Raw genomic sequence first — 24,374 nt, 5'->3', positions numbered from 1 at the left:
CTTAAGTGACTTTCTCTTGTGTTCTTGTGAGAGGTGTCATTAAAATACAGGAAGAAACTGGCGAAATGTCAGAATCCTTCCGACAATTACTTTTCCCGTGTGATTAAATGTCCTTCGTGGCGTCTTTGTTCCCAACATGGCTGCCTTTTCCTTCCACAGACATCGCAAGAGGAAGCCAACTACTTTCCTATTGATGAGCAGCCAATTAATGCCCTTCAACCCAGACTGTAGTTTCACTGTTGACTTGTGACCAGTATCGCTGAGGTTATGATGCAGGATTCTTTAGATCGGGGTTCCTGCCCTGCATTACTGTCACTGGGCAAGTGCTTGTCTTTAAGTGTTGGTCGTTGATCTTTAAGTGCTGGTACTTGAGTATTATTTTCCTCTTTTCTTTCTTCACGCGGTAATTTGTTCACATTAGAGCTTGACAGGAACAATGAATTTTACCAGATGCAAAATTTGCATTTGCTTGAAGATTTCACCGAAGCTGAACTCTGTTTCGCCGTTTGTGTTTTGGAGCCGTCATTAGTGATATTTGATCCCATGTTTCTGTGTATTTTTTTAATGATGGGCTGCGAGTGTGAGCTTTGCTCAGTTTGTTTTTAAGCTTCCAGCTTTTGAAGTCACTTCAAAGGATTGTCTTTTGGTTCGGGGTGAAACAGCAGCCCAGTGCATTTTGGGTAGATGAGTTGATTTCTCTGAAGTGAATGCCAGATTCAGCTCCATCCCCACATCACTTCCTTTCATTGGTCAAAATCCATCCTTCAGTGAAGTGTTATTAAAAGTACTCCAGTGATTAAGCATTGCACTTCAGTGAAGTTGGGGGACTCATAAGAGACAGACTAATAAGACACATCAGAAGTGAAGCAGCAGAAGCTGAGATATCATAACATTTGGTCTGCAGTACATGCCAAACTGGGATGTGAAGGTGGTGCAATGAAACATGAGATGAAAAATGAGTTGCCTTATGGGAATCATAGGATCCAGCATTTTGAAGCTCCACCAGTAATAGACTAAAAGTCAGGATGTCTCTGCTTCTGCTGCTTTGAATTTGACAATTTCTTCATTGATCTGTCGACTGTCCAGACACGTCAGTCAGTGTTTCCCTGATGGTTGATTGCAAGGCATTGTCTTCATGTTGTGCAACGCAGGCAGCTCATAGGCGTCTTTCACTTGTAATTACTGATGTGCATCCCTTGTTTTTCATTCTGATCTGCCAGTGATGCATTCTGAAGTGTCTTATTCCACACTGCTGTTGCATATCTGAACCTTGTAGATGCTGTAGATTTCCAGTCAGATTAATCACTGACATCCCATGCCTAAAACATGTTGCTACGTGTCATATGTAGTCGATAGAAACAGTGCAATCATTATGCAATCGGGTTAAATTGGACTTCACTGGTGTGGTTGTACTAATAGCCAAAGGTCAGAATTGCTTCAGTGTAATGGGTTGTTTGATAGTTTGAATAATAAGACTTCTTGGGAAAATCTTGGCAGGGAAATGAAGTGAACAAAGCTTTTTCCCCCTCAGCTACTACAATCTGCCGGCCCTTGAGCAAAGCACTTAAATCAAAGCTGCTCTGCTGGAGCTGCTTAGTAGTAACCAGCAGTCTGTGGAAGCTCCCAGAGTACCAGTGTATGATTTAAAGCTCACTGCATGTTGTCTTATTGAACTAATAAGAAATTAAATGATACTGTTATGTGAAGGGTTGACTGAAAACAGATTCAATCCTCTGACAGCACAAACTTACAAAGAATAACATTTAAAAGAGTGTGCCTAAATAAAGAAAAAAGAAAAAAACATGCAGCAGCTGACAGGAAGAGACACTGTGAAATACGCAGGAATGACTTTGAGAGGTCTAAATGGTAAGAGGTCACACTCCTACAGCATTCCTCTCATTGGTGTTGGCAGTGTGCCCATTTAATCCAAATACAGCTGCCAAAGCTCACAGAAAGTGATGTCCTGTGCAGTTTTAAAGTCACACACACACACACACACACACACACACACACACACACACACACACACACACACACACACACACACACACACAGACACACACACACACACACACACACACACACACACACACACACACACACACACACCATTAATCAGACAACAAAACTGTTGTGCTGCAGTTTGTACACAGTACAATAATATACATAAATCAGGGGTGAGATTAACGTTTTGTAATCTGCTTAAAATCACTCTGTGGACATTGATGCCACACTGATGTTTCTTTTCTTGTTGTCTCCCCACAATTGCTCCTTCTCCTCATCTTTCCCCTGTTTTCTACTGCAAAAACTATAAAATGTAATGAATAAAAAGAATTAGGTTTTGTTGTTCTCTTTCTTCCCTCTCTGCCCTCTCACACTGAGTTTTCCTCTTTCATCTCAGTGTCTCTCCTGTTTCTTTTCTCTCTCAGACCCATTGTGTTTCAGTGTTTCTTACTTCTGTGTTTACTGCAGAGGAGTACACAGATTACCCCTGCTGACCTCGTCCTCTTCAGGACTTTGAAGTAAATAAGTGGGTTGTGTTCCCTTGGACCTCCAGGAGCTTTGTCAAATATGGATTCATTCTCAGAAAAGGGAGGTCATACCTTTCTCCTGCCCTTCGGAGCGAGAGCCAGTCTACACTCTAAGGCCAAATTGCATCCTGCAGGACTGAGTCTCAAGAGCTCCTTCCTGATCTGTCTTTTTTTTCCTTTAGTGGAGTCAGTGGAACTCCTATAGAAAGTAAGATTAACAGACTCCGAGTAGAATCTGAGAATTGAGTCTTGTGTACTCCTCTGCAGGGAACGTAATGCTCTAATTTGTCAGGTTTTTGAATATTTCTGTGAAGAAATCAAAACCTCTGTCTTCTACGTCATCTCGCTTTCCAGCTCCATCTCTCGTCCCTCTCTCCGCTGATTTCTTCTCTTTCAACAAGGTCACAAGCACTCTTGTCGTTCTCCTGCTCCGCGCTCGCTTTTACCTTTCAACAACCTCTTTGTACTGGCAAAGCAAAAAGCTGGAGGAGATGACAAAATCCCCCAAAAGTCACGCAAAAGGAAAGATGTTTCGATGCAGGAATTCTGCACAAGCCTGTTCATGTGTTCAGCTGTGGAGAGCGTAGACCATATCTGACATTAGCTCTCAGATCAAAGAACAATGACTTTCCCTGATTCCAATCATTTTATTTAAAAACCCTTCTATTTAAAATCTCTCCAGCGAATATGTTCTTTCTGACTTTGATGAAAATGCATCTAATTTGCATTTTTGTGCTTCCTGACCTTTCAAAAGTTTGCATGAAATTCTCTTGACAGCCGAATGAAAACAGAGCTAATGTCTCTCTCCCTCTCAGCCCACCCACACCACAGTCGAGAGATTTGCATCATGCTTCTGTAGATAGAAGTTGGTAATGTACTGAAACTCCTGGTGTGTTACAGTGCAGCCTGTAAAATTGAGGCCTGAGATGAGAGTGCATTCAGGTGGTTGATTTGTATGAGAAAGAGAGAAATATGGAGAGGATGGCATCGACAGAAAAACAAAATCCTCTCTGGTGACAGAAAAACTGAGACAAAGATTAAGAGAGTAAAACTGAAAGGAGGCAAATATTTTTGATTTACTCCAGAAATATTTATAAGGAACCAATTTTGCTCAATAATTGTTCACAAAAGAGCAGTTTGCAGTTGCAGAGAAGCCTCCAAGATACACACGTGCAAACTAAAAAGGTATGGATTTATTGGAAAAAGACAGGAGTGTGTGTCAGAGAGAAATGTAGCACTTGGTAATTAGGTTGGATTCTTGGATGGAGGAATGTGTTACACTGCCAGTGTTTTCCCTTCTCAAACTAAACAGACAGATTTACACACATGCTCTGCCTGGTGTCAGCCCATCAACAATAAAACATCCAGCGTGGAACGACTCCTCTGTCATAGCACGGCAAGACGGCAGCAATAACCACACTGTCATCATGCAACGAGAGTGTAGCCAGCAAGCAGGCGGGCAAGTGTTGGTGGATTTGTTTGTGTAGTTGTTGTTTTTTTTTTTTTTTTTGGAAGCCACTCCACTACAAAAAGTCAAGCTTTTAGATGGAGCATTCAGATGTCATTCGCGGTGGCGTGGCACCAGCGCAGCATATTCTCTGTCATTGTTTAGTCTTTTTTGAGATCCTCATTATCGTCCACAAAGATGTTGCCACTCTTCCAGGGCGACTCACTAAAAAAGCAAAATAAAAATGAAGAGCAGTTTAAAATCCCCACAGTATTAATCAGACAAGCAGAGCAAAGGCCAGAACAAACTTCACACAAACACAGACAATAAAAGATGCATGTTAGAAAAAGGACACGCTGTCGAAAGAAGTCCCAGAGAAAGATGCAGGAACTGAAGCAAAAGCACAACTTTTCAGCTGTACTGGGATGGTTTGTGGAGCCATGGCTGCATTAGTATATGAGGTAATGATGCATGGCCTCTTCGAGTGAAGCTGCACCATCAATAAAGAGCCAAGAACTTTAAGAGGCTGCTGCTCTCAGATCTATTCGTGCAGACTCTACGGATGCCAAATAACTGAATTCATTAATTCTATTTGCTAAACAGATGATGACAACTGTGGAAGCTGTGAATTCTATCTGCAAGTTCCAAAATATGTCAGCCTGTCGGAGCGATTTTGTCCTTCAGACTGGACAGACACATTGTCAGCGCTGTGGAACACACACTCGCTCCTCAATGAAGAACACTGGGAAACAAATGCAGACTCATCAGTTGAGCGTGGCAGCACTTACGAGAGGCATAAATGAAATTTCATTTGATATTGTCAATGTGTGGACTCGTCTTGATGTTATATTGACAAATGGACACGCTCTGGTCTTTGTCCAGCGGTCTGCCAACTCAGTCTGTGTATGACTGAAGCTCTTTGGCAAATGAAAGGTAATACACATCCAAGTATGAGAACGGGTCGAAGCCCTTCCCAGTGTTTACCAGTATAAACCGTATAAACATTACAAATACCCAAACAAATGGGCATTTAATCCAGTTTTCAGAAACCAGTTGAAGAAGTATTTCACCACTACAAAGGTGGTCTTTTCATGGTACTGGGCTGTGCATGCAGTCGAAAACAGTTTCAACTAATGTTGGCTTGGTCACAAATGTTCTTGTATTAAACCTAAAGAGTAAAATATCAGTCTGAAAACATTTGAGGTGGTCAAATATTTGATACAATGACAGAATTTTGGTTCATGTTTGATCAGCACTGCGTGTTAGCATGTGTGCAGCTTTTACTGTAGTTTGAGCAGCCGTATAGCCAGCAAACGTGGGTTCACGCAACCTGAAGGGAAGTTTAACGTCGCTCACTTGCATGCTGCCCGTGTTGTTGTGATACAAAGCTGTTTGAAAATCATAACTGCTCACATTTTTGGTTGGTAACCCAACTTCTAGCAAGAACTTTGTATTCTTGAATGTACTTTCATACATCGTATAAAAATGTAATTGCTAATTTCTAAAGCCCCCCAAAACCTGTAAAATACTATTTTATTAAGTAATATCAACATTACCATTCAGTTGTTCAAACTCTGGAACTGTGGTAATGGTAACGATAATGACTGGTAATGAACTTAAAGATGCTCATGCTGATGGAAACGGATAAATCATGGCGGTCTGAAATGCTCTGCCTTTCTAAAAAATGAATAAGAACACGATCTCCAGGGAGAGCCGCTTCTCCTTTTGTGAAAATTGTGTTGAAACAAAGCGTCACAAGTAGTGGAAAAGACTTCAGACGAGACGATCTGTTAATATTTTATTGGAGCAGGTTAGCAAATCTGTTTGAGGTGTCGGATTTCACCGTGAGGCGTTCAAATAAATCAATGTGCGTTTGGAAAGTGCCTGTAGAGAAACATTAAAAAACCCTGAACTGGAAGATTTCAAACCTGAACTCAGACCTGTGCATCAAATGTTGGGTTTAAAACCAGCTTCTTCAGTTTTTTTCTACTTCTTTTTGAAAGTAGATCATGATTCATTAAGCCATTGTACTTTGATGCTACGGATCCTTGAATAGTCTGAGTGGAGAGACCCAGACGTGCACAGGTCTGTGGATGTGCCTGTTCAGTCTGGACTCAAGCTGTTTTATTGTTGCCAGCTGAAGGTTCAGTTAATCACTCAACCTTATACACACTGTTACAAACCACAGAAGTTACACACTGAATATTACTACATGCAGGTGACAGCTAAATAAGAGAAATACAGTGTTTGACGTATGATGGCTTAATGGTTTGAAAATGTTACCTAATCCTTTTGGTTCATGAAATCTTTTGGTAAACTGTTGGATAACCTTAAACTACATGGCATTCAGTCTGACAAAAGGCTCTTATGTACTAAATACTGAAAATCTGACACCTTTCACCCAGCAACAACAGCATGTGGATGATCGCATCTGCATCACTGGATTCAGAGTAATCGAATCTGAAAATTTCCCAGCTGCTGACATGGTTTCAGCAGCCAAGTGGAAATGTATGGATGATGCAGGCCTCGACGCGGCAGCTGCTGTCAGCGAGGCTGTCCGTAATTTGAGGTTGTCACAGCAAATTTTGTTAAAAATGTGGAATTCTTGGACATCCTGTTGACCCAGCATTTTCCTGCAGTGTCCCTCGTTTGAGTCCAGACTCAAACCTCCCTCAATGTCTCAGTTTTTCTGTCTCTCTGTCTCTTCAAGGCATAAATAGCCTAATGCCATAACAATGCTTCAATTTCTCATCATAAGTCATAATACGGATTACATCCAACATACAGATTGACAAATCATTTTTAACCTCTTTGTTCATTTTATTTGACAATGACGTGATGTGTTCAGGCTCATATTTGTGACTGTTTTGTCTGCCTTTCACAAATCAATATTTCATTAAGTTACCATTTGATTTAAAGACAAATGGAAAACTGTGAGTTTTGCTTCCTCGTTTCCTGTCTATACTTGTAGTTTTTACAAATTCCACGGTGTAAGCCTCATTTTTAATGAAATCTAATTATAAAATAGTATTCTATTAGAGCTGCATCTTTCAATCATTGCCTTCAGTGGCTTTAACCAATGATGAGAATAATAAACAGTCAAGTTTTAAGCTCTTTAAAGGCAGACAGTGTAGCATTCAAGTATGAATACTGTTTTAGGTTGATTTGGCTGATTTTGGTGCCCTGCTTCTGCATCGTTCAGTCGTATCTCACGTCACACTGTCACATAGTTCTTGCTATCTAGTAAAAGGTTTGCAAGAGCAGAACAAGTTTAAACACTTCAGCCTGTGAGGTTGCATCCAAATCTGTCTAGAGAGTTATGAAAGATGAAAAGCTGTTGAATGGCAGGTAAAGGTTTTAGTGATACTGAAGGTCAAACCATTTGCATCTTGGTTTAAAAAGACAGAGAGAGCAGAGAACAGAGAGGCAAAATGGACTCTGACTCTTTGTCAGCTGTCAAAAGTCACAGAAATCCTGTGTTTTTTTTTATTTATTTTTTAGCTTTTTCACTTCTTTACGTTTGTCCCCTGCGGCCTTTCTGAAAACAACATACAGATTGACAAATCATTTTTAACCTCTTTGTTCATTTTATTTGACAATGACGTGATGTGTTCAGGCTCATATTTGTGACTGTTTTGTCTGCCTTTCATTGAGATTAAGGACTGCTGCTAACTTGTCTTCCTGAAGTGCACAGTTAAATAAGGCCATCTGCTGCTCTGTGCACTTTTATTTTTCTGCTGTGAACCTGGATTCTAAGTCTATTTATCAGCTTCCTGTTGTGAAGCGGTCATGTAAGGTAATAGGTCTGCGCTAACCTGAGGCTACAAAAGGAAAATAGATCTGGCACACACACACACACACACACACACACACACACACACACACACACACACACACACACACACACACACACACACACACACAGGATCTGTCCTTGTCCCATAGAACATCAGGAAACCTTCTTTGTCTTCTAAACAAGCCACCCGCCCTTAAAAGTAAAATTGTGACTGGAGAAGAAGGATGTGTGTTAACACCACATCTGATTCGGTGTGTTTACCCCGTTTCTGTCTATGTGTGTTCTCTTCCAGGCCACAGGGTCCTCGCATGATGTCCAAGCAAGTGGGTGAGCAGCTCTCCAGCACCACCGTCAGCGAGGCCTCCACTGCCATCACCTCGTCTACTGTCGACACCACCTCTGCCTCCAAGGTTAGCCTGTGTGTCTCCGTCTGAGGCTCAGCTGTGTGGCTGAGTCTCACTGTGGCATCCTGAGGACAGCCATATTTAAGAGGATGTGTCTCTGTATGTGACTCCCATGATATGTTTTTGTGCATTTCAATCATTTGCAGTTAAATCGGTGTCAGCACAGTGATCTGTAGCGCTGTATGCGGTTTACATATGCGATGCAGTGCTTTTCAAAGCACTGCATCCATCCATCCATTATCTATACCGCCTATCACTTTCGGGGTTGCGGGGGGCTGGAGCCTATCCCAGCTACGATGGGCGAGAGGCGGGGTACACCCTGAGCCGGTCGCCAGCCGATTGCAGGGCCACATGCAAGCACAAACAAACATTCACACTCACACTCACACCTACGGACAATTTTAGAGTCATCAATTAACCTAATGAGCATGTTTTTGGTCTGTGGGAGGAAGCCGGAGTACCCGGAGAGAGCCCACGCATGCACGGGAAGAACATGCAAACTTCACACAGAAAGGCCCCGCCTGACCTGGGAATCGAACCGGCAACCTTCTTGCTGTGAGGCACCCGCACTACCTGCTGCGCCACCGTGCAGCCCAGCACTGCATCCATTTTGCTTAAATAACCTGAATTTCTTTTTCTCACAAATCAATATTTCATTAAGTTACCATTTGATTTAAAGACAAATGGAAAACTGTGAGTTTTGCTTTCTCGTTTCCTGTCTATACTTGTAGTTTTTACAAATTCCACGGTGTAAGCCTCATTTTTAATGAAATCTAATTATAAAATAGTATTCTATTAGAGCTGCATCTTTCAATCATTGCCTTCAGTGGCTTTAACCAATGATGAGAATAATAAACAGTCAAGTTTTAAGCTCTTTAAAGGCAGACAGTGTAGCATTCAAGTATGAATACTGTTTTAGGTTGATTTGGCTGATTTTGGTGCCCTGCTTCTGCATCGTTCAGTCGTGTCACACTGTCACATAGTTCTTGCTATCTAGTAAAAGGTTTGCAAGAGCAGAACAAGTTTAAACACTTCAGCCTGTGAGGTTGCATCCAAATCTGTCTAGAGAGTTATGAAAGATGAAAAGCTGTTGAATGGCAGGTAAAGGTTTTAGTGATACTGAAGGTCAAACCATTTGCATCTTGGTTTAAAAAGACAGAGAGAGCAGAGAACAGAGAGGCAAAATGGACTCTGACTCTTTGTCAGCTGTCAAAAGTCACAGAAATCCTGTGTTTTTTTTTATTTATTTTTTAGCTTTTTCACTTCTTTACGTTTGTCCCCTGCGGCCTTTCTGAAAACCTCTCTAACCCTGAGCTCTATCTGTGATGGATCAGCTTCCTCCTCCTGTTCTCTTCCTTCAGGAAATGTCCCTGTTTCTGTGAGAAGAAAGACACACAGTGCAAACTTAAAATCAGGCACTGCCAGTCTGCTCAGCGTTGGTCCTCTCTGCTAACATTAATTGTTTTGATGGGAGTCAAATCAGCAACCTTTCTTATGAGGAAGTGTGTGAGATCTTCAGACTCCACAAGAGCCACTGTGACTGTGGGAAATCATACCTGAGGTGTTGAGGCTCCATCTTTTCCTCCTCTTCCTTGTTGTTTTCCACGTTCAGATGAGATCTGCAGCATATAAAGTATAATATAAAGAATAAAGTGGTAGTAGCAGTGGTTTTAGTAGTAACAGGACTCAAGCCTTTGCTCTTATTCGTGGCCACTTACTGACCGGGTTAGCTGCCGTTTTTAGCTGACTCATGCTCAGATGCTGAGATCCGTGACAGACCTGCAGGAATGAAAGTGTGAGACTCAACTGGTTTAAAGCAGGATTCAGAGCCAGATAAGTACTACAGATGTGATTTAATTAAAATAGACTCCTACCTGTCCATCTTGCAGGAGGGGCACGGAACAGCAGTTTCACCATAAAAGGCTGGATTGCTTTTTAGGCTTTTCATTAGCAAACTCAATATCTCTTTTCAGGCAATTAACAACAGACAACTTGTCACTGCAGCATCAGGTAACTTCTACATTCCATCTTGATTAGTACTCTTGCTGACTGGTCCGGACTGAAATGCAACAACCATTCCATGAAATTAATTCTGCCCAGAGGATGAATCCTGATGACTTCGGTAATTGTCCTGTAGCTCCTGTGGCGCCACCAGCAGGTTAACTGAATCTCAGTAACTGTTGGATGGATTGTTATGAATCCTGGTTCAGACATTCCCTCCTCAGGATTGTATTCACTTTAGGAATCTTCTGTACCCTGTGCTGTCAGCGTGCCCATAAGCCTTAGTAAATGCTAACATGGTAACAGGCAAATGGTGGTGAACATGGTAAGACTTACCCACGTCCCTGTGACGTCGCATCTGCAATGCGTTATTGTTCTGCCAAACCCAACCAAGAACATTTCAGAAATGGAGCTTTTTGCCTTTCTGATTTTGCTGATTGATTTGGTCAAGTTCTTTGATTTTTGTGCATCTACCATGGCTAACTAGGCTTCGTAGTTAAATGGTTCCTGTTTTAATCACGTTTCTTGTTTGATGTACAATCAAGGCTCAGCACAGGGTGTTTTATTTTGAAAATGTACAGGATTCTCTACACCATTCCTGTGTTTGACTTCCCGTCTGGCTCGATCTGCTCTGTGTGGATTGAACCATCTTACATCAAAAATAGACTTTCTATGTATTCTCTGCAGAGCAGAGTGGAGAGTGGCTTCTGGGACGTCTCTGAAACAGAGATGTAATGCGCTTGGTGGAATTGCAGGAGTTGTCTGGAATGGTAGCGATCATTCCCGTTGGATTCGTCATGGACAGAATATGGATGTTACAGGGAATTTACGGCTTATACCAGATGAACTTCAATTGGGTGTCATGAGCATATTGTCAAACTGATGTAAGCATTTAGCCCAAAGCACCTCTTGAGTTCAGCCTAAAAGAGCTTGTATACTACATTAATGACTAAAGGATTTGGGTTCAGGTTTCAGATTATTTGTATCTGCTCCTTCCTGATGTCTTTTTCTCTGACCTTTTTGGTCAGTTTTTGGTTACACTCGTAGCGCACATTACATTTATGTCACTGCTCATTTACAATCTAGAACACAATCCACACTAGGACTGGGCGATAAAACGATAACGATATGTCTCGCAATAGACACGTAATCAATATCAATAAAAAATGCGTTCGATAAAACATTCAACATCAACATTTTTTTTCTTCATCGGAAGAAACCAGAAGTTGCGAAGCAAGGTTGGTTGCATGAACAAAGGCACTCGCTCTCAGGTAACCGAGCAACGTAGGGAGTAATCACTGATCAGTGGGAGTGACATCATCACAATCATGTAACAGTATCAAGTTCAGTTGCGCCATCTCGTTGTCTCATGTTTGATTCGCAAGGTGTGAGATGAGAAAGTGAGCGCTGCAGCGAGTGAAGAAATTGTCGATAAAACAGGGAAAGTCAGCTAGCCAGTATGGCAATTTTTTTGGATTTTATGTCAGACTGTAGTCAGACCAATGTGGTTAAACAAACTTGTTTTAACTTCCTGCACTAAACCTGCAGAAAAAAAGTTCTCAGGTTTCTCTCTGTTTACATTTTTGCACTTTTATTTACATTTATTATTTGAGTGTTTTCCATGGTTGTGTTGACATTTCCTTTCCTTTCTGCCTTGATAGCTGAGGGGATTATAATCAGAGGAAGGTTACATTTAAAATAAAAATGTTTAAATTTAATGTGCTTTTCTCCTGGTCCTTATTTTAATTATGTAATAAAAAATATCAATAATTATTGATATCGACCAATATAAAACAATATCGTGATACAGTTTTCAGCCATATCACCCAGCCCTAATCCACACACACTCCAAACGTGATGAGTAACGGTATAAGAAAAAAATGCTTGAGTTCGTTTATTCTCCTTTCCCCTTGTCTGGTTGTCCTTCAAGCTGTCATTGGCTCAGGCAACCTGCACTTACAAAATTATGGAGTTTGTTGAAGCTCTTTGGTATAAGCAATGCTGATGAATTCCACTTTAGGCTTCCAAATTTAGATCTCATGTAGGTTACATTCTTTGAGACCTGGTGTTGTGAAACAGAAAGATGTCCAGGTAGGAACTGGAAAAACTCTTTTTCTGTCTTGTCTATTGGTTTTTCCTGCCTCACTCTGCCATCTCACTCCCTCGCACACATGCACATACGCAGCTTCAAGCTGTCATTGGCTCAGGCAACCTGCACTTACAAAATTGTGGAGTTTGTTGAAGCTCTTTGGTATAAGCAATGCTGATGAATTCCACTTTAGGCTTCCAAATTTAGATCTCATGTAGGTTACATTCTTTGAGACCTGGTGTTGTGAAACAGAAAGATGTCCAGGTAGGAACTGGAAAAACTCTTTTTCTGTCTTGTCTATTCGTTTTTCCTGCCTCACTCTGCCATCTCACTCCCTCGCACACATGCACATACGCAGCTTCAAGCTGTCATTGGCTCAGGCAACCTGCACTTACAAAATTGTGGAGTTTGTTGAAGCTCTTTGGTATAAGCAATGCTGATGAATTCCACTTTAGGCTTCCAAATTTAGATCTCATGTAGGTTACATTCTTTGAGACCTGGTGTTGTGAAACAGAAAGATGTCCAGGTAGGAACTGGAAAAACTCTTTTTCTGTCTTGTCTATTCGTTTTTCCTGCCTCACTCTGCCATCTCACTCCCTCGCACACATGCACATACGCAGCTCCACACTGGCGTGAAATCTCATCCTGCCCTATCAACAGGTGCTGTGGGACTAAGATTGAACATGTGTCATCGGGCACGGTACAGAGATGACAGGGCATCAATCATGACGGCTCGTCGCCATTTCCACACCCCGCGGTTTCCTGGCCCGCAGCCCTCCCAGGTGCTCTGGCTCATCACCCCTGCCATCGAGCAGCAGGAAAATAGCGCAGAAGCCTCATTCTGACAAGAAAAACTCCCAACAAAAGAGCGTTGTCTCAGTGGAAAGATGAGTCACTCGTGTCCCCCTTGCAGAATACACCACCATCAAGAAATGAATCCACATTTTGAATAAGTCACATCCATTCCGCTTCTGACAAAACATCAGAGGCAGCGACGAGACAGATTTCTCCCACGAGTTAAGTGTCACAATTCTCCTTTGAGCGCTTGTGTTCTCTTTCGCTGGATGAATATTTAGTGATGCTATGTTCATAACCAGGCTGCACAACTTCTTTGGGATTTGTCAAAGTCGTCAGTGTCATTTAGGAGTTTCTGTTGTTTCTCACTTTACAGCTCTGAATATATGCAGCTTCATGTGCCTCATCAGTTCCCTGCTTCAGTGTTTCAAACTAGCTGTCTCTGCTCTTTAAAGATCCAGTGTGGAAGATTTGGGTGTATCATTTGGCAGAAATGGAATATTCCATTTCCATGAGTGTATGATCACTTGGAAATGAGAATCGCTGCATTTTTGTTAGCTTAAAATTCTTCATATCTACAAAGGAAGCTTGTCCTTTCATATTTCATATTTCTATAGTAGCCCAGACTGGACAAACCAAACACTGACTCTAGAGAGCGCCTTTGGCGTTTTTAGCAGCCACCAGAGGGGAGGGCGAGTTGGTTGCAACGTGCACCCTCGCTGCTAGATGCCACTAAATCCTCCACACTGGTCCTAAGTCCCACACTAAGCATAAAAACCACAACAACTGATTGTCCTGTGTTTGATTGGACAGTTAAAGGATGGTTTGTCATTTAAAGGTCTCTGAGCTGAGCTCCTGTATCAGCTTTAAAAAAGTAAAATGGGGAAAAAGAGACACCCCCTTAACTGCTGATGCAGTGATGTACTTCATTTTCAGTTTGACCAACATACATTCATTTAGGTGACTTTGCTCCTCCCGATATTCAGATTTTATTTGTATGCAAGATTTCCTGAAACCTTTAGTTTCACGCAGTTCAACACAAGTGACAAGTGGAAAGCTGGTGAAGATCAACAGGAGACAATTTGTGCTGAGTATCCATCACTTTAGGTTGCTTTGCTCATCATTTTCTGTTCCTGATCCAGGACCTCTGTTAGTCAAGAACTGCTCTACACGCTGCTTTCCCCCGCTGCTTCTCTGATGTCCGCCCTCCCTCCCTCTCCGTCCTCTCTTGATATTTTCACATCTAACTCAGTGAATTTAGAGTTTATTTCAAATAAACCGGAGCTGGTTGAGATTGTTGGACCAGTGGAATAGTGGAGGCGTTACGTTGCAGCCTGTTTTGTGGCTGCAACACTCTCTCAATACTGGGCCAATTATTTTCCCCATTACCTCACCTGAGTTTCTCTCATTTGTCCAGGACTTTGAAATCTTCAAGGACATGTGGACCAGCACTCAAACTCTGTCCTGACCTCAACCTTGAAATTCTTGAATTAGGTTTTTTTTAAGATAAAGTAGCAGCAGAGCTGACAGTGTGAGTCTTTCCATCAATAGTTTCAGCATGTTTTCTGTATTATCTTTTTTTTCATTCGATTGCTGATTTTCTGGAAATGCATTTGAAGTTTGTGTTAAAGTTTGGATCAAAGTTTGGCTGTCTATAAATCACATGTTTGATACTCAGTTTACAGCAGTGTAAAACAGAGAAAAGCTTTAAATCCTCTCATTTGAGAACGTTGGGTGTTTTTGCTTGATAAATAATTTCAGGTCTTTCATCCGTACAATCCATCAGTTGGCTAATTGTTTAATTGAAGTAACCCAGATTGGATTGTGGAGCTGTCATGTTCATCTCCACTTAGCTGCTGTTAACCACTGATCAGATCCACTTGAACAGATTGGGATTAGATGTCTAGTGTACGTACACCTGGAGCAGATTTCTAAAGGGAGGGGAAAGCACCACTCTTGTTTAATTACCTCATCCTCCCAGATAATTCCTGTCTGGCGAGGGATTTGAGCTGACAACCTCCAGGTCTCAGACCGGGCTCTCTAGGCTTTTAGGTTGTCTGATCATGTGCCATTAATGTAACAAATAGCTGCACCCTGAGTCACTCACCTACAAGACAGAGTGCTACTTTGCAGCAGGGACCACAGCCTTTTCCACAGAATTACCCTCGGCCTAAAAATAGACCGCCGCATCGTATGCACACATGCACGTACCTATCTGCAGACACGCACAGACGGGCACAGACAAACATATTAAACATGCACGGACATACACACACTGTACATTTACAGATAAGAGACTCCAGTGTGGCAGTGTTGGAGCCGCTCCGTGTCGTTGCGTCACGCTTGGGCAACCAGCCTCCCTTTAATTAGCGAGCGTGTTTGCTGTTTTCCAGCTGCGGATGCCTCCCAGTGCTGCTGCCAGTCCATATACACACTCATGCAGCCGTCACACCAAATCTTTTATTATCACAAGTGTGTGTCGAGGGTGTGGGTGTCTGTGTGCGCCAGGAGGAGGAGTCTTGCATCTAAGGTTTCAGAATAGAGTATGGTGTAATGAGATTTCATGAATATGTGTGCAGTGTATAAGTATGTTTGCTGGCTTATACTGCAGGCATGCACACACAGACAAAATAAAAGTGCAGGAATGTCATGGTTTGCAGAGAGAGAGACAACTAGCAGCTGTGGAGTTCCTTAATGTGTGTAATGAAATATAAATTGATGTCAGTGTCTAACATGTTGAGCACAGACAGAATTGTGCTGCAACAGTAGTTAAACACTGCTAACAGACCTCAGCCGGGTGGGTTAAGTCAATCCTCTCAGATGGTCCTCTACAATATAATTTTGCCTTTTTTTGTCCTTTCAATTAATCCATGAAAATAATAAGCAGATCAACGAAAATACTTTTCAAATCTAGTGGCTACCCTCGAAGGTTGGGCAGGAATCCGTTACTAGCAATAAATAAAATAAAGTATTTTTTTTAGAGGTCTGTTTTCCATTGTACCATCTGTGGCAGCTGAAAAATGCTCAAATACAACGATTTTCCACTGAGATGTAATTTGAGTGCTTCTGCATGCACATATCTGTCCAAGCTGTTGTTCAGAACTCGTCAGTTAGACTGTAAATGAAGGACTTTCACTTAAACTCAAACCTGCTGGCTGGCTGGGGCCTTTCTGTGTGAAGCCTACCTGGTTTTCCTGTGGCTTCTGGCCACAGTAATCAAATCAGGTATCTGCATGACAGGGGATGTCACACCAGTGATATGAAACGTTCACTTGAAGACATGTTTCTTTTCCTCTCTGTCCCGTTCTTGTGTCGAAGTCTGAATGGACCCATCAAACCACCAAACCAGGTTAATCCAGCCCCGCTCTCACGCAGTGTGTGCGGACACAGGCTCGGCTGTGACCCTGTACAACATGAGCGTGCATTTATTCCAGGACTAGTTTTCTGATGTTGTCTGAAATGCTTGCATATACAGTTTAATAAAGTCTCTAATATCACTGAAAGCCGAGCATAAACATTGCAGTGGCAGGAAAATAACAGATGAATCTGGAGAGCAGGTTAAGATCCAGTGTTTTACACAAACTTTCACATATGCTTGCATATGCTATCATTTTATTTTATGAAGTAAAAGTCATTCCATCAGCAGTGCTGAACTTTCAACGTGAGCACTTACATGCGTCCTCCGCAGCCCCTGGTCTGTCGCTGCTGACACGGAAACAATTTGGAGTTATTGACTGACTCTCTTTGATGGGACCTGTTCAGATTCGCTGTCCAGACTTTCCAGCAGGTGTTTCTCTGGCAGGCTTAGAGCTGACCTGCAGGTCATGAGCCCACTTTCCTGACCCTGCACCTGATGAGCTGACCTAATAGGCTTTGTCAATGTCTGACAAATGCCATGGCAACTGTGGCTGACACGTAACAGAGGTCCAGTGGAAAATTGGCTCAAATAATGGCTGTAATTATGTAACAACTGGGGCAGAAACAGATAGGTACCTGGAGAAAAGATAATGGTGGTGATGGTTAAAGTCCCTTCAGTAATGTTGTAAGTAAGAGTGAATGATCTGATGAGGCTGACTCACTTTTGGTCCCAGACTTTTGCCACAGACGGGCCAATGTTTGCTTCGCTAATCAACAAGCTGGCATTATAAAACATGCTGATTCTCTCAATCACCTGTACAGACGTGATCCATGCTCTTTTGAATCAGTGAAAATGTTGACATTGCTTATAATGCCCTTAAAAACCTGGTATACTTGTCTGTGTTTGTTTCAGGGCTCCCGGTCCAGTGGCAAGGTCCACAGCTTTGGGAAGAGAGAGCAGGCCATTAAAAGGAATCCCAATGTCCCCGTGGTGGTCCGAGGATGGCTGTACAAACAGGTCAGGGCGCGCGCACGCACACACACACACACACACACACACACACACACACACACACACACACACACACACACACACACACACTGAAACACTGAGGCCAAACAAGCCAGGGCTATGCATAGCACCAGCTTTTTTAACCAAAGATTTCACTCTTTCAGTAGGATAATCCACTCAGTATCATTACTGCTTTCCAGGGAGTCCTGGGAACAAACATGACAAACAAGCAGCAGAATTAATTTTCATGGTCAGATTATGATCATCTCTCATGTGTATTGTCCCAATAATATCTTCAAATGTCTACCAGCAGGAACCAGAAAATGATTTAAAAGGTTAGCTGATAAATGAAATAGTTGCAGATTAATCTTTTGTTGTATGAACACCTTTATTGAAATACTCTCTTATTTAGAATATTGTTAGTTTATTAACTGATGTATTCAGATAATTGATGTCATGTAAGCAACAAATACTGTATTTCATTGCCTCTGTGTTACACTCTAGCGATGACAATAAAGTAAAATCTAATCTAATCTAATCTAATCTAATCTAATCTAATCTAATCTAATCTAATCTAACAAAGCCGAAACATTGAATTATTCTCATATTATGTGAATGCATTGATCTAAATACAAACACAGCACATGACTGGCAGACCGCTGGGCCTGTTCCATAGGGATGCGTTCCAGCTCCAGCCTGCATGGTCCTGTAACATTTCCTCCAGTGGCCTACTTTGCTTTTATTATTTTTTTTTTATTTTTTGCTTTGGCAATATGGAGCACCTGCTGTTGATCACAGGCTATTACTGGAGACTCTATTTGTATTTGAAGTTATACTTAAAATATCTGTAGTTGGCATCGTCCCACTGGAAAACACTTGGCCTCAGTACAAGACAAACAGTGAGTGATGTTACTGCAAAGCAATTATGCTTTAATGACCACACACAGAGGCACACACAAATACACACAGACACAGGCAGCGATGCACACGTGGCTGAACGCGCAGCCACAGACGCTCATACGCACGTACAGTCTATTACTGCGGTGCAATTACGCTTTAATTACAAAGAGCCTTAAAATGCTGGAAGGGACGCACACACAGATACACTCTCGCTGACTGCTTTTATGTGCGCACTATTATTCCGTTGTTATTCTCAGTATGACAGCATGCAGAATTTGATCTGGTCCTGTAAACGTATTCCAGTTAGATTTTCCATGGCCTTATTACAAATCAAGCATTTTCAGATTAAGACGTGGATTATGCCGATAGTATTCAGGTTTAGGTGCATTCTGTGGACACATTTACAGCACATCTCAGTTTGGGTTTTTTCCTGTTTACAGTCACATTTCCAGTTGGAGGGAGAAACACTTTGAAATGTTATGAAAGGTGTGGATATCAACAGGTTTTGGGATATTCCTCAAATAAGATGGGGCAGAGTGTGCATGGCTGTATGTAAACTGCAGTGTTAGTGGAATATTCATTCTCATTAGCCACGCAAACAGCTTAGTAGGAACATTTGTTTTTTTTTGTTTTTTTCAGAATAAGGGCAAAACCCAGAATACTCTGTGCATAAAAACGTAGTAGCGATCACAGGGTTGCATTGGGTGTATCTTCAAGAGAAGAAGCGTATGTCTGTGTTTGAGGTGACTTCATCCCTGCTGTATCTCCTCTCCTCTTTAAATGGCACCATTTTCAGGCAGAGAACATAAAAGACGGAATGGGCCGTAAAGCAGTCGTGGCAGGCCCAGCGAGCCGGCGAACGACGACAAATGATTGCTGCCTTCCTCTTCCTCTTCCCTGTTCCCTCTCTTTATCTCTGCTCATGTCCGCCTCACTTTGACTTTCATTACTTCTGTTTCTTCTGTCGCCCGTCCCTCGCCGCCCTCTTCTACCTCCAACTCTTTCTTCATCTTTCTCTTAGCCCCCCTGCTTCTTCATGTTACCTCCTCCAGTCTGTCTCGTTACTCACTCCTTCATTACTCTTTATCCCTCTGTCTCTCTGCAGGACAGTTCTGGGATGCGTCTTTGGAAGAGGAAGTGGTTCGTCCTGGCTGATTTCTGTCTGTTCTACTACAAAGGTGAGTCTCAGTGTAATGTTGACTGGACCTAGCACATGGACAAAATCTCTGAAATTCCCACTTACTACCTGTTCTCCCTCCTGCCTCTTTGTGTCATCTGCTCTCCCACAGTCATGCATTCAGGAAAGGACAAAACAGCAGAAACACCTTAAAACATAGTACAATTCCAAACAGGGACACCTCCGCAGCCTTTAAAATAACCACCGCGTTGAATCAACACCTCCAAGTAAAGCTCAACAAAACCTGAATGTTAGAAGCTTCACACATGAAGAACGGTTCTGGTGCTGGACTGCATTGTATTCTACAGGTGTCTCACTGGTGTTGTTTGGAAAATAAAGCACCTGTCTTGCTGCCATAAAGTGGAATTCACTAAACTTAAGGTTATAAGCACATATGTCAAACTTAGCTTAACTAGAGCGCAGATGTCCACCAGGCTTACAGTCAAGATGGCAACGAAGATGACAAAAATGGGGATGTGTTGATTTTGTGTCACGCCCAACTTTAGTGGATCATAACATATCAGGTCTGAAATTAAGCTGCAGATGCTCCAGTTCAAGATTAGACCATGTTTTTCTGTGGATATGTTTCTGAGCCAAAGGACAAAGCCGAGGACAAAATCTAATGTCTTTAAATCCTTATGCATCCTTGGTAGTGTGTCATGTTCTTATTGGTGACATAAGGTATTGAGGGACATCAAAAACATCAGCAGCAAGTCAGCAGTTACATGAGCAGGCCCTAATGCCTTTACACACATCTGTAAATCAATGACAGCTCAATCATCTCACCTGCAGATGAAGACCGTGAGATGCTCTGCACACAAATCACACAAGTAAGGTTCTTTTCTTGGCTTTGAAATACACACTAGCAGGGGGATATATGTGTCTTTGAAGGATGAAGTTTATACATGTACACTGGACGTGTGACAGCTTTGAATAAAACAGATTTGGACAAAGTTCAGAAGTTTGAACTGGACTCTGGTGATTCTAGATCGAAGTGAAGTGCAGCTGACAAAGGAGCCAGTGATTCAATCTGGGCCGACATTGATCGGATCTCTCTCAGGGGGTTACATCTCAAACGCATGGAGAGATGTGGCCACGCACACACACAGAGCCACACATCTCCATCAGTCCCCGTCCTCTGGCTGTCTTTATCTGCCTCTCCACGCCTTTCTTTTTCATCTCCATATTCTTAAGCGAACCTTTGGGGACGCGCTCCTCTGCCTCCTCGCCTCGACAGGAGGAAGAAATCAATTCTCTGTCGCTTCTTTTTCTCTCTGTTCTCCGTCAGTCTCTGTCAGTTCAAAGGTTTCTCCTCTCGACATGAAAACACTTGATCTGTCTCCAGCGCTGCTTATCCCCTGTCTTCATCTTGTTTTTACGCCAACAGTCAAGCCTCCCTTTGTCTTATTTGTGGTTTTTTATTCCAGCCTTTATTTGTTTGATGGTTTCTGTTGGGGATGCAGAGCTTGTTTCCTTGTTTTGTTTGTTTGGTTGTTTGTTTTTTGTTTGTTCCTCTGGAAATCTGGGAGTTGTAGCAGCCTGGTGTTACACTTAAGAGTGAATTAGCAACTGCCTCAACTAGATCTGCTTTTCTACATCGGACATGATGGCAACCTGAGTTTCTTCAGGTTTTGAACTGATGCCCTGTGACATTTAGATGGGCATTTTTCTAAACAAATTAAATCTTACAAACAAAACACTTAATTAGATAACTGAGGAAATCTGCAGATTAGTTCAGTTAGTTGCAGCCTTAAGTAAAATATGAGAAATCCAAAAAAATGAACACATAATGAAGACTCAAGCCCTGCATACGTCCCTGGTTTCTCCCTCTTATTTCCTTCACGGCCTGTGTCAGGTGGAGTCAGTTTTATTGATGTGGCCCAAAGTCACAAATTTGCCTAAAGGGGCGTTACAGCCTGTACAGCATGTGACAAAACCGAGTGACAAAATCCTTCCATTCTTGTGCTGTTTGGGTGTTATCTAACTCCCCTCGTCACGGTCTGGTCTGCTCAGTGTGTGTGTGTGTGTGGGTGTGTGGGTGTGTGGGTGTGTGTGTGTGTGTGTTTGTCGATGTGACAGGGCAAAGCTGCAGATAAAAAGACCTCACCGTCTCGCCCACCATTTAGGGAATGTCTCCTCCAGTAGTCCTTGAATTATTTTTAACCCATTACCCCTTTAATCCACAGTGCTGCCTTATCACCTCTCAGCCAAACAGCCACACACCCGTGCAGGTGCCACACACACACTTTCGTATCATTACCACATTTTACGCTGTGGTAATCGTTGCACATGTACACACACACACACACACACACACACACACACACACACACACACACACACACAGATTCTAGCATGCTGTCACAATGTTCGGAGGTAAACAAGTACTCTGATATTTATTTCTGGATGTGTGAGCTAATTAAGAAAGGCTTGGTTGCACACATGTGTTTGGTCTTTCTATCTTTGTGAGGGCCATTTTGAGTTTTTTTGGAAAGCGAGGACATTTTTAGCAGCCCTCACTTCTTCAGAGGGCTGTTTGAGAGTTAAGACTCAAGGTGAAGGGTTGAGGACTGCGTTATGTCATTGAGGGTCCTGACAGATATAGAGGGACACACATGTGTGTCGACCGTGGTCTCAGCATGTGAACCGGATGGGGGCGGACACAAAGGAATGGCGGCTGGCTGCCAGCTGGACCAGGCCAGCTTTAGCTCAGTGACACCGGGATGCCAGAGTGGTCATTTACTGTTTGGCACAACACGCCGGTTTGAATGACGGCATCGGAGTGTGTGTGAGTGTGTGTGTGTGAGTGTGTGTGTGAGTGTTGTGATACTGATGGCAGGCAGTGATGAAATTAGTGGGTGATGAGTGATATTTATTCTCTTGCTCTTTCCTTTCCTGCATATCTCTCTCACTCCTTTTCTCACTTTCCTCACCCTGATTATCTCCTCCCTCCCTCCCTCCCTCCCTCTCTTTCCAGACAGCAGAGAAGAGTCGGTCCTGGGCAGTATTCCTTTGCCCAGCTATGTCATTTCACCCGTGGGAGCTGAGGACCACATCAGCCGCAAGTATGCCTTTAAGGTACGCGTCTATTTGTTCTACATGCTGATTCATATCATTGAGCTGCTTCCTCTGATACGATAGGGGTTGCCTGTTGTGTTTTTTTTGGTTTGAAGTATGTGTGTAGTCATCTATATTTCTGGATAAAAACAAAGCAAAACAAGGAGAAGCCAAACACAGCCGTGTAAACTTCTAGCTGTAACAGGAATAAAAACTATTTCGCGACACAGCATGAAAGTGTTCATTGAAACTAATTTGACTAAAAACACTTTTGTCCAGTGTGATGACGTGATTGAGGCACTAACAAGTGAAGTCAGTGCAGTGTGTGTCTGCGCACTTCAAAGGTTATTTGATGCTTTAATTGAACGTGATCATTGACTTCAGGATGCTTTGAGTTTCAGTAATGCCAGTGCTTTGGGCGCACGTACTAAAAATGTTTGCCCCTCATGCTATTTGAAACACCAGATGGTTTAAATTGTTGATAACGGAGATGTTCATAAGCTTTATTGAACACTCGTTTCTGAGAGCCTGTTATAACTTGGCCTCACTGTAATGATGACATGTCTTCATGCCGGGTTCAGACCACACGATATCAGTTTGATAATAGCCTGACCCGACACACGAAGGTCATTGGAAACGAAAGCGGGTGCTGGATGTGACAATTGATTGCTTCATCCTGTATAAAAAAAAAAAAAAAAAATCACTTCAATTCACGACATGCAGAACTGTAAACAACCGAACCAGAGAAAAATACTTTCCCAAACACAGGTCAGCCAGTATCATTCACACAGCTTCGGGCGCCATTTTTTGCTTATACTCTAGCACCTCCTTCCTGACGTACATCGTGAAAGACTGCCAACTATGATTGGTTGGAGACCAGTGTATAGTCTGTCATGTGTCCCAGTCAAATCACAGTAAGACTTTATGGCTTTATATTCGCCTGATCTGAAGCAGTGACAATATTAACAGACACAAATATCATGTAGTCTGAATCTGGCATCAGGTGAAGTGAAAACAATCATTTAAGCTTTTGTATTCCTTCTAATTCAATTAATGATTTGTATACCGTTTATGTCAAAACTATGGAAAAATCTAGCATGATCTCTGAAGTCTCTTCTGCAAAGGGAAGAGATCAATATCTTCCTACATCATAACCCTGCTGACTCACACACCCAGCCACCACTCAGCTTTGTGCAGCACTCACCACCTGTTGTGATGTCTGTTACCACTGAATGTCTGTCAGCACCTTTATTGAGACCGACAAGCTCCTCTGGAATGGAATGATGCTTCTCCGTTCCCTGAGGCGCAAGGCTTTTTAAGTCGAGCCGTACATGTGTGAAGTTCAGAGGCAGACATACTTGTACAGCACACTCAATTGTGTGTTTGCCCACATGTGGCTTCCACTTTATGCAGAGACTGAAAATGGTGTAGGTCCCACAGACGCAGCCATTTGCTCTGTGAATCATTAAATTTTAACATGGCTTATTACATGAAGTTATGTTCGCCTGGTCGTTAAAGAAAAAGCTTTGGGACCAAAAGCTCATAGGTTTGATTGCAGCTGTCTCAGATCCCCCACCACCTCACAGCTCAAAGGTCTCTGTTTAGTGCCTGAGCATTAAAATATGTAGCCATTTCACTAATATTCAATTTAATAACCATAAACTGGGTCTGTCAATGGAGCAAAAATGGCAGCTGTACTGAATCCCAGAGACAGGAAAATCAGCAAGAACTTACAGAGATGGTTGGACTTTCTGCCGAGCTTTTCCTCTGTGGACCTTTACAGTAAATCAGGCCAGCTACAGATTCCA

At 42.4% G+C, this 24,374-nt stretch overlaps 1 protein-coding gene across 7 annotated transcripts in view; it reads left to right on the top strand.

The window, feature by feature from the left end:
- Positions 1–24,374, top strand: part of plekha7a (pleckstrin homology domain containing, family A member 7a) — a 136,714-nt gene that overhangs the window by 82,380 nt on the left and 29,960 nt on the right. For all 7 annotated transcript variants that reach the window (XM_070972133.1, XM_070972138.1, XM_070972137.1 and 4 more), the window contains 4 exons: positions 8,067–8,184; positions 17,334–17,438; positions 19,438–19,510; positions 22,487–22,587. In XM_070972133.1, the coding sequence (XP_070828234.1) occupies positions 8,067–8,184; positions 17,334–17,438; positions 19,438–19,510; positions 22,487–22,587 (397 nt within the window). The remainder of the gene's footprint in view (positions 1–8,066; positions 8,185–17,333; positions 17,439–19,437; positions 19,511–22,486; positions 22,588–24,374) is intronic.

This window comes from Chaetodon trifascialis, chromosome 10 (genome assembly GCF_039877785.1).
Source record: "Chaetodon trifascialis isolate fChaTrf1 chromosome 10, fChaTrf1.hap1, whole genome shotgun sequence".
NCBI lineage: Eukaryota > Metazoa > Chordata > Actinopteri > Chaetodontiformes > Chaetodontidae > Chaetodon > Chaetodon trifascialis.
Note: the sequence above shows the minus strand (reverse complement) of the source record. Positions and strands in the feature narration are given on the sequence as shown.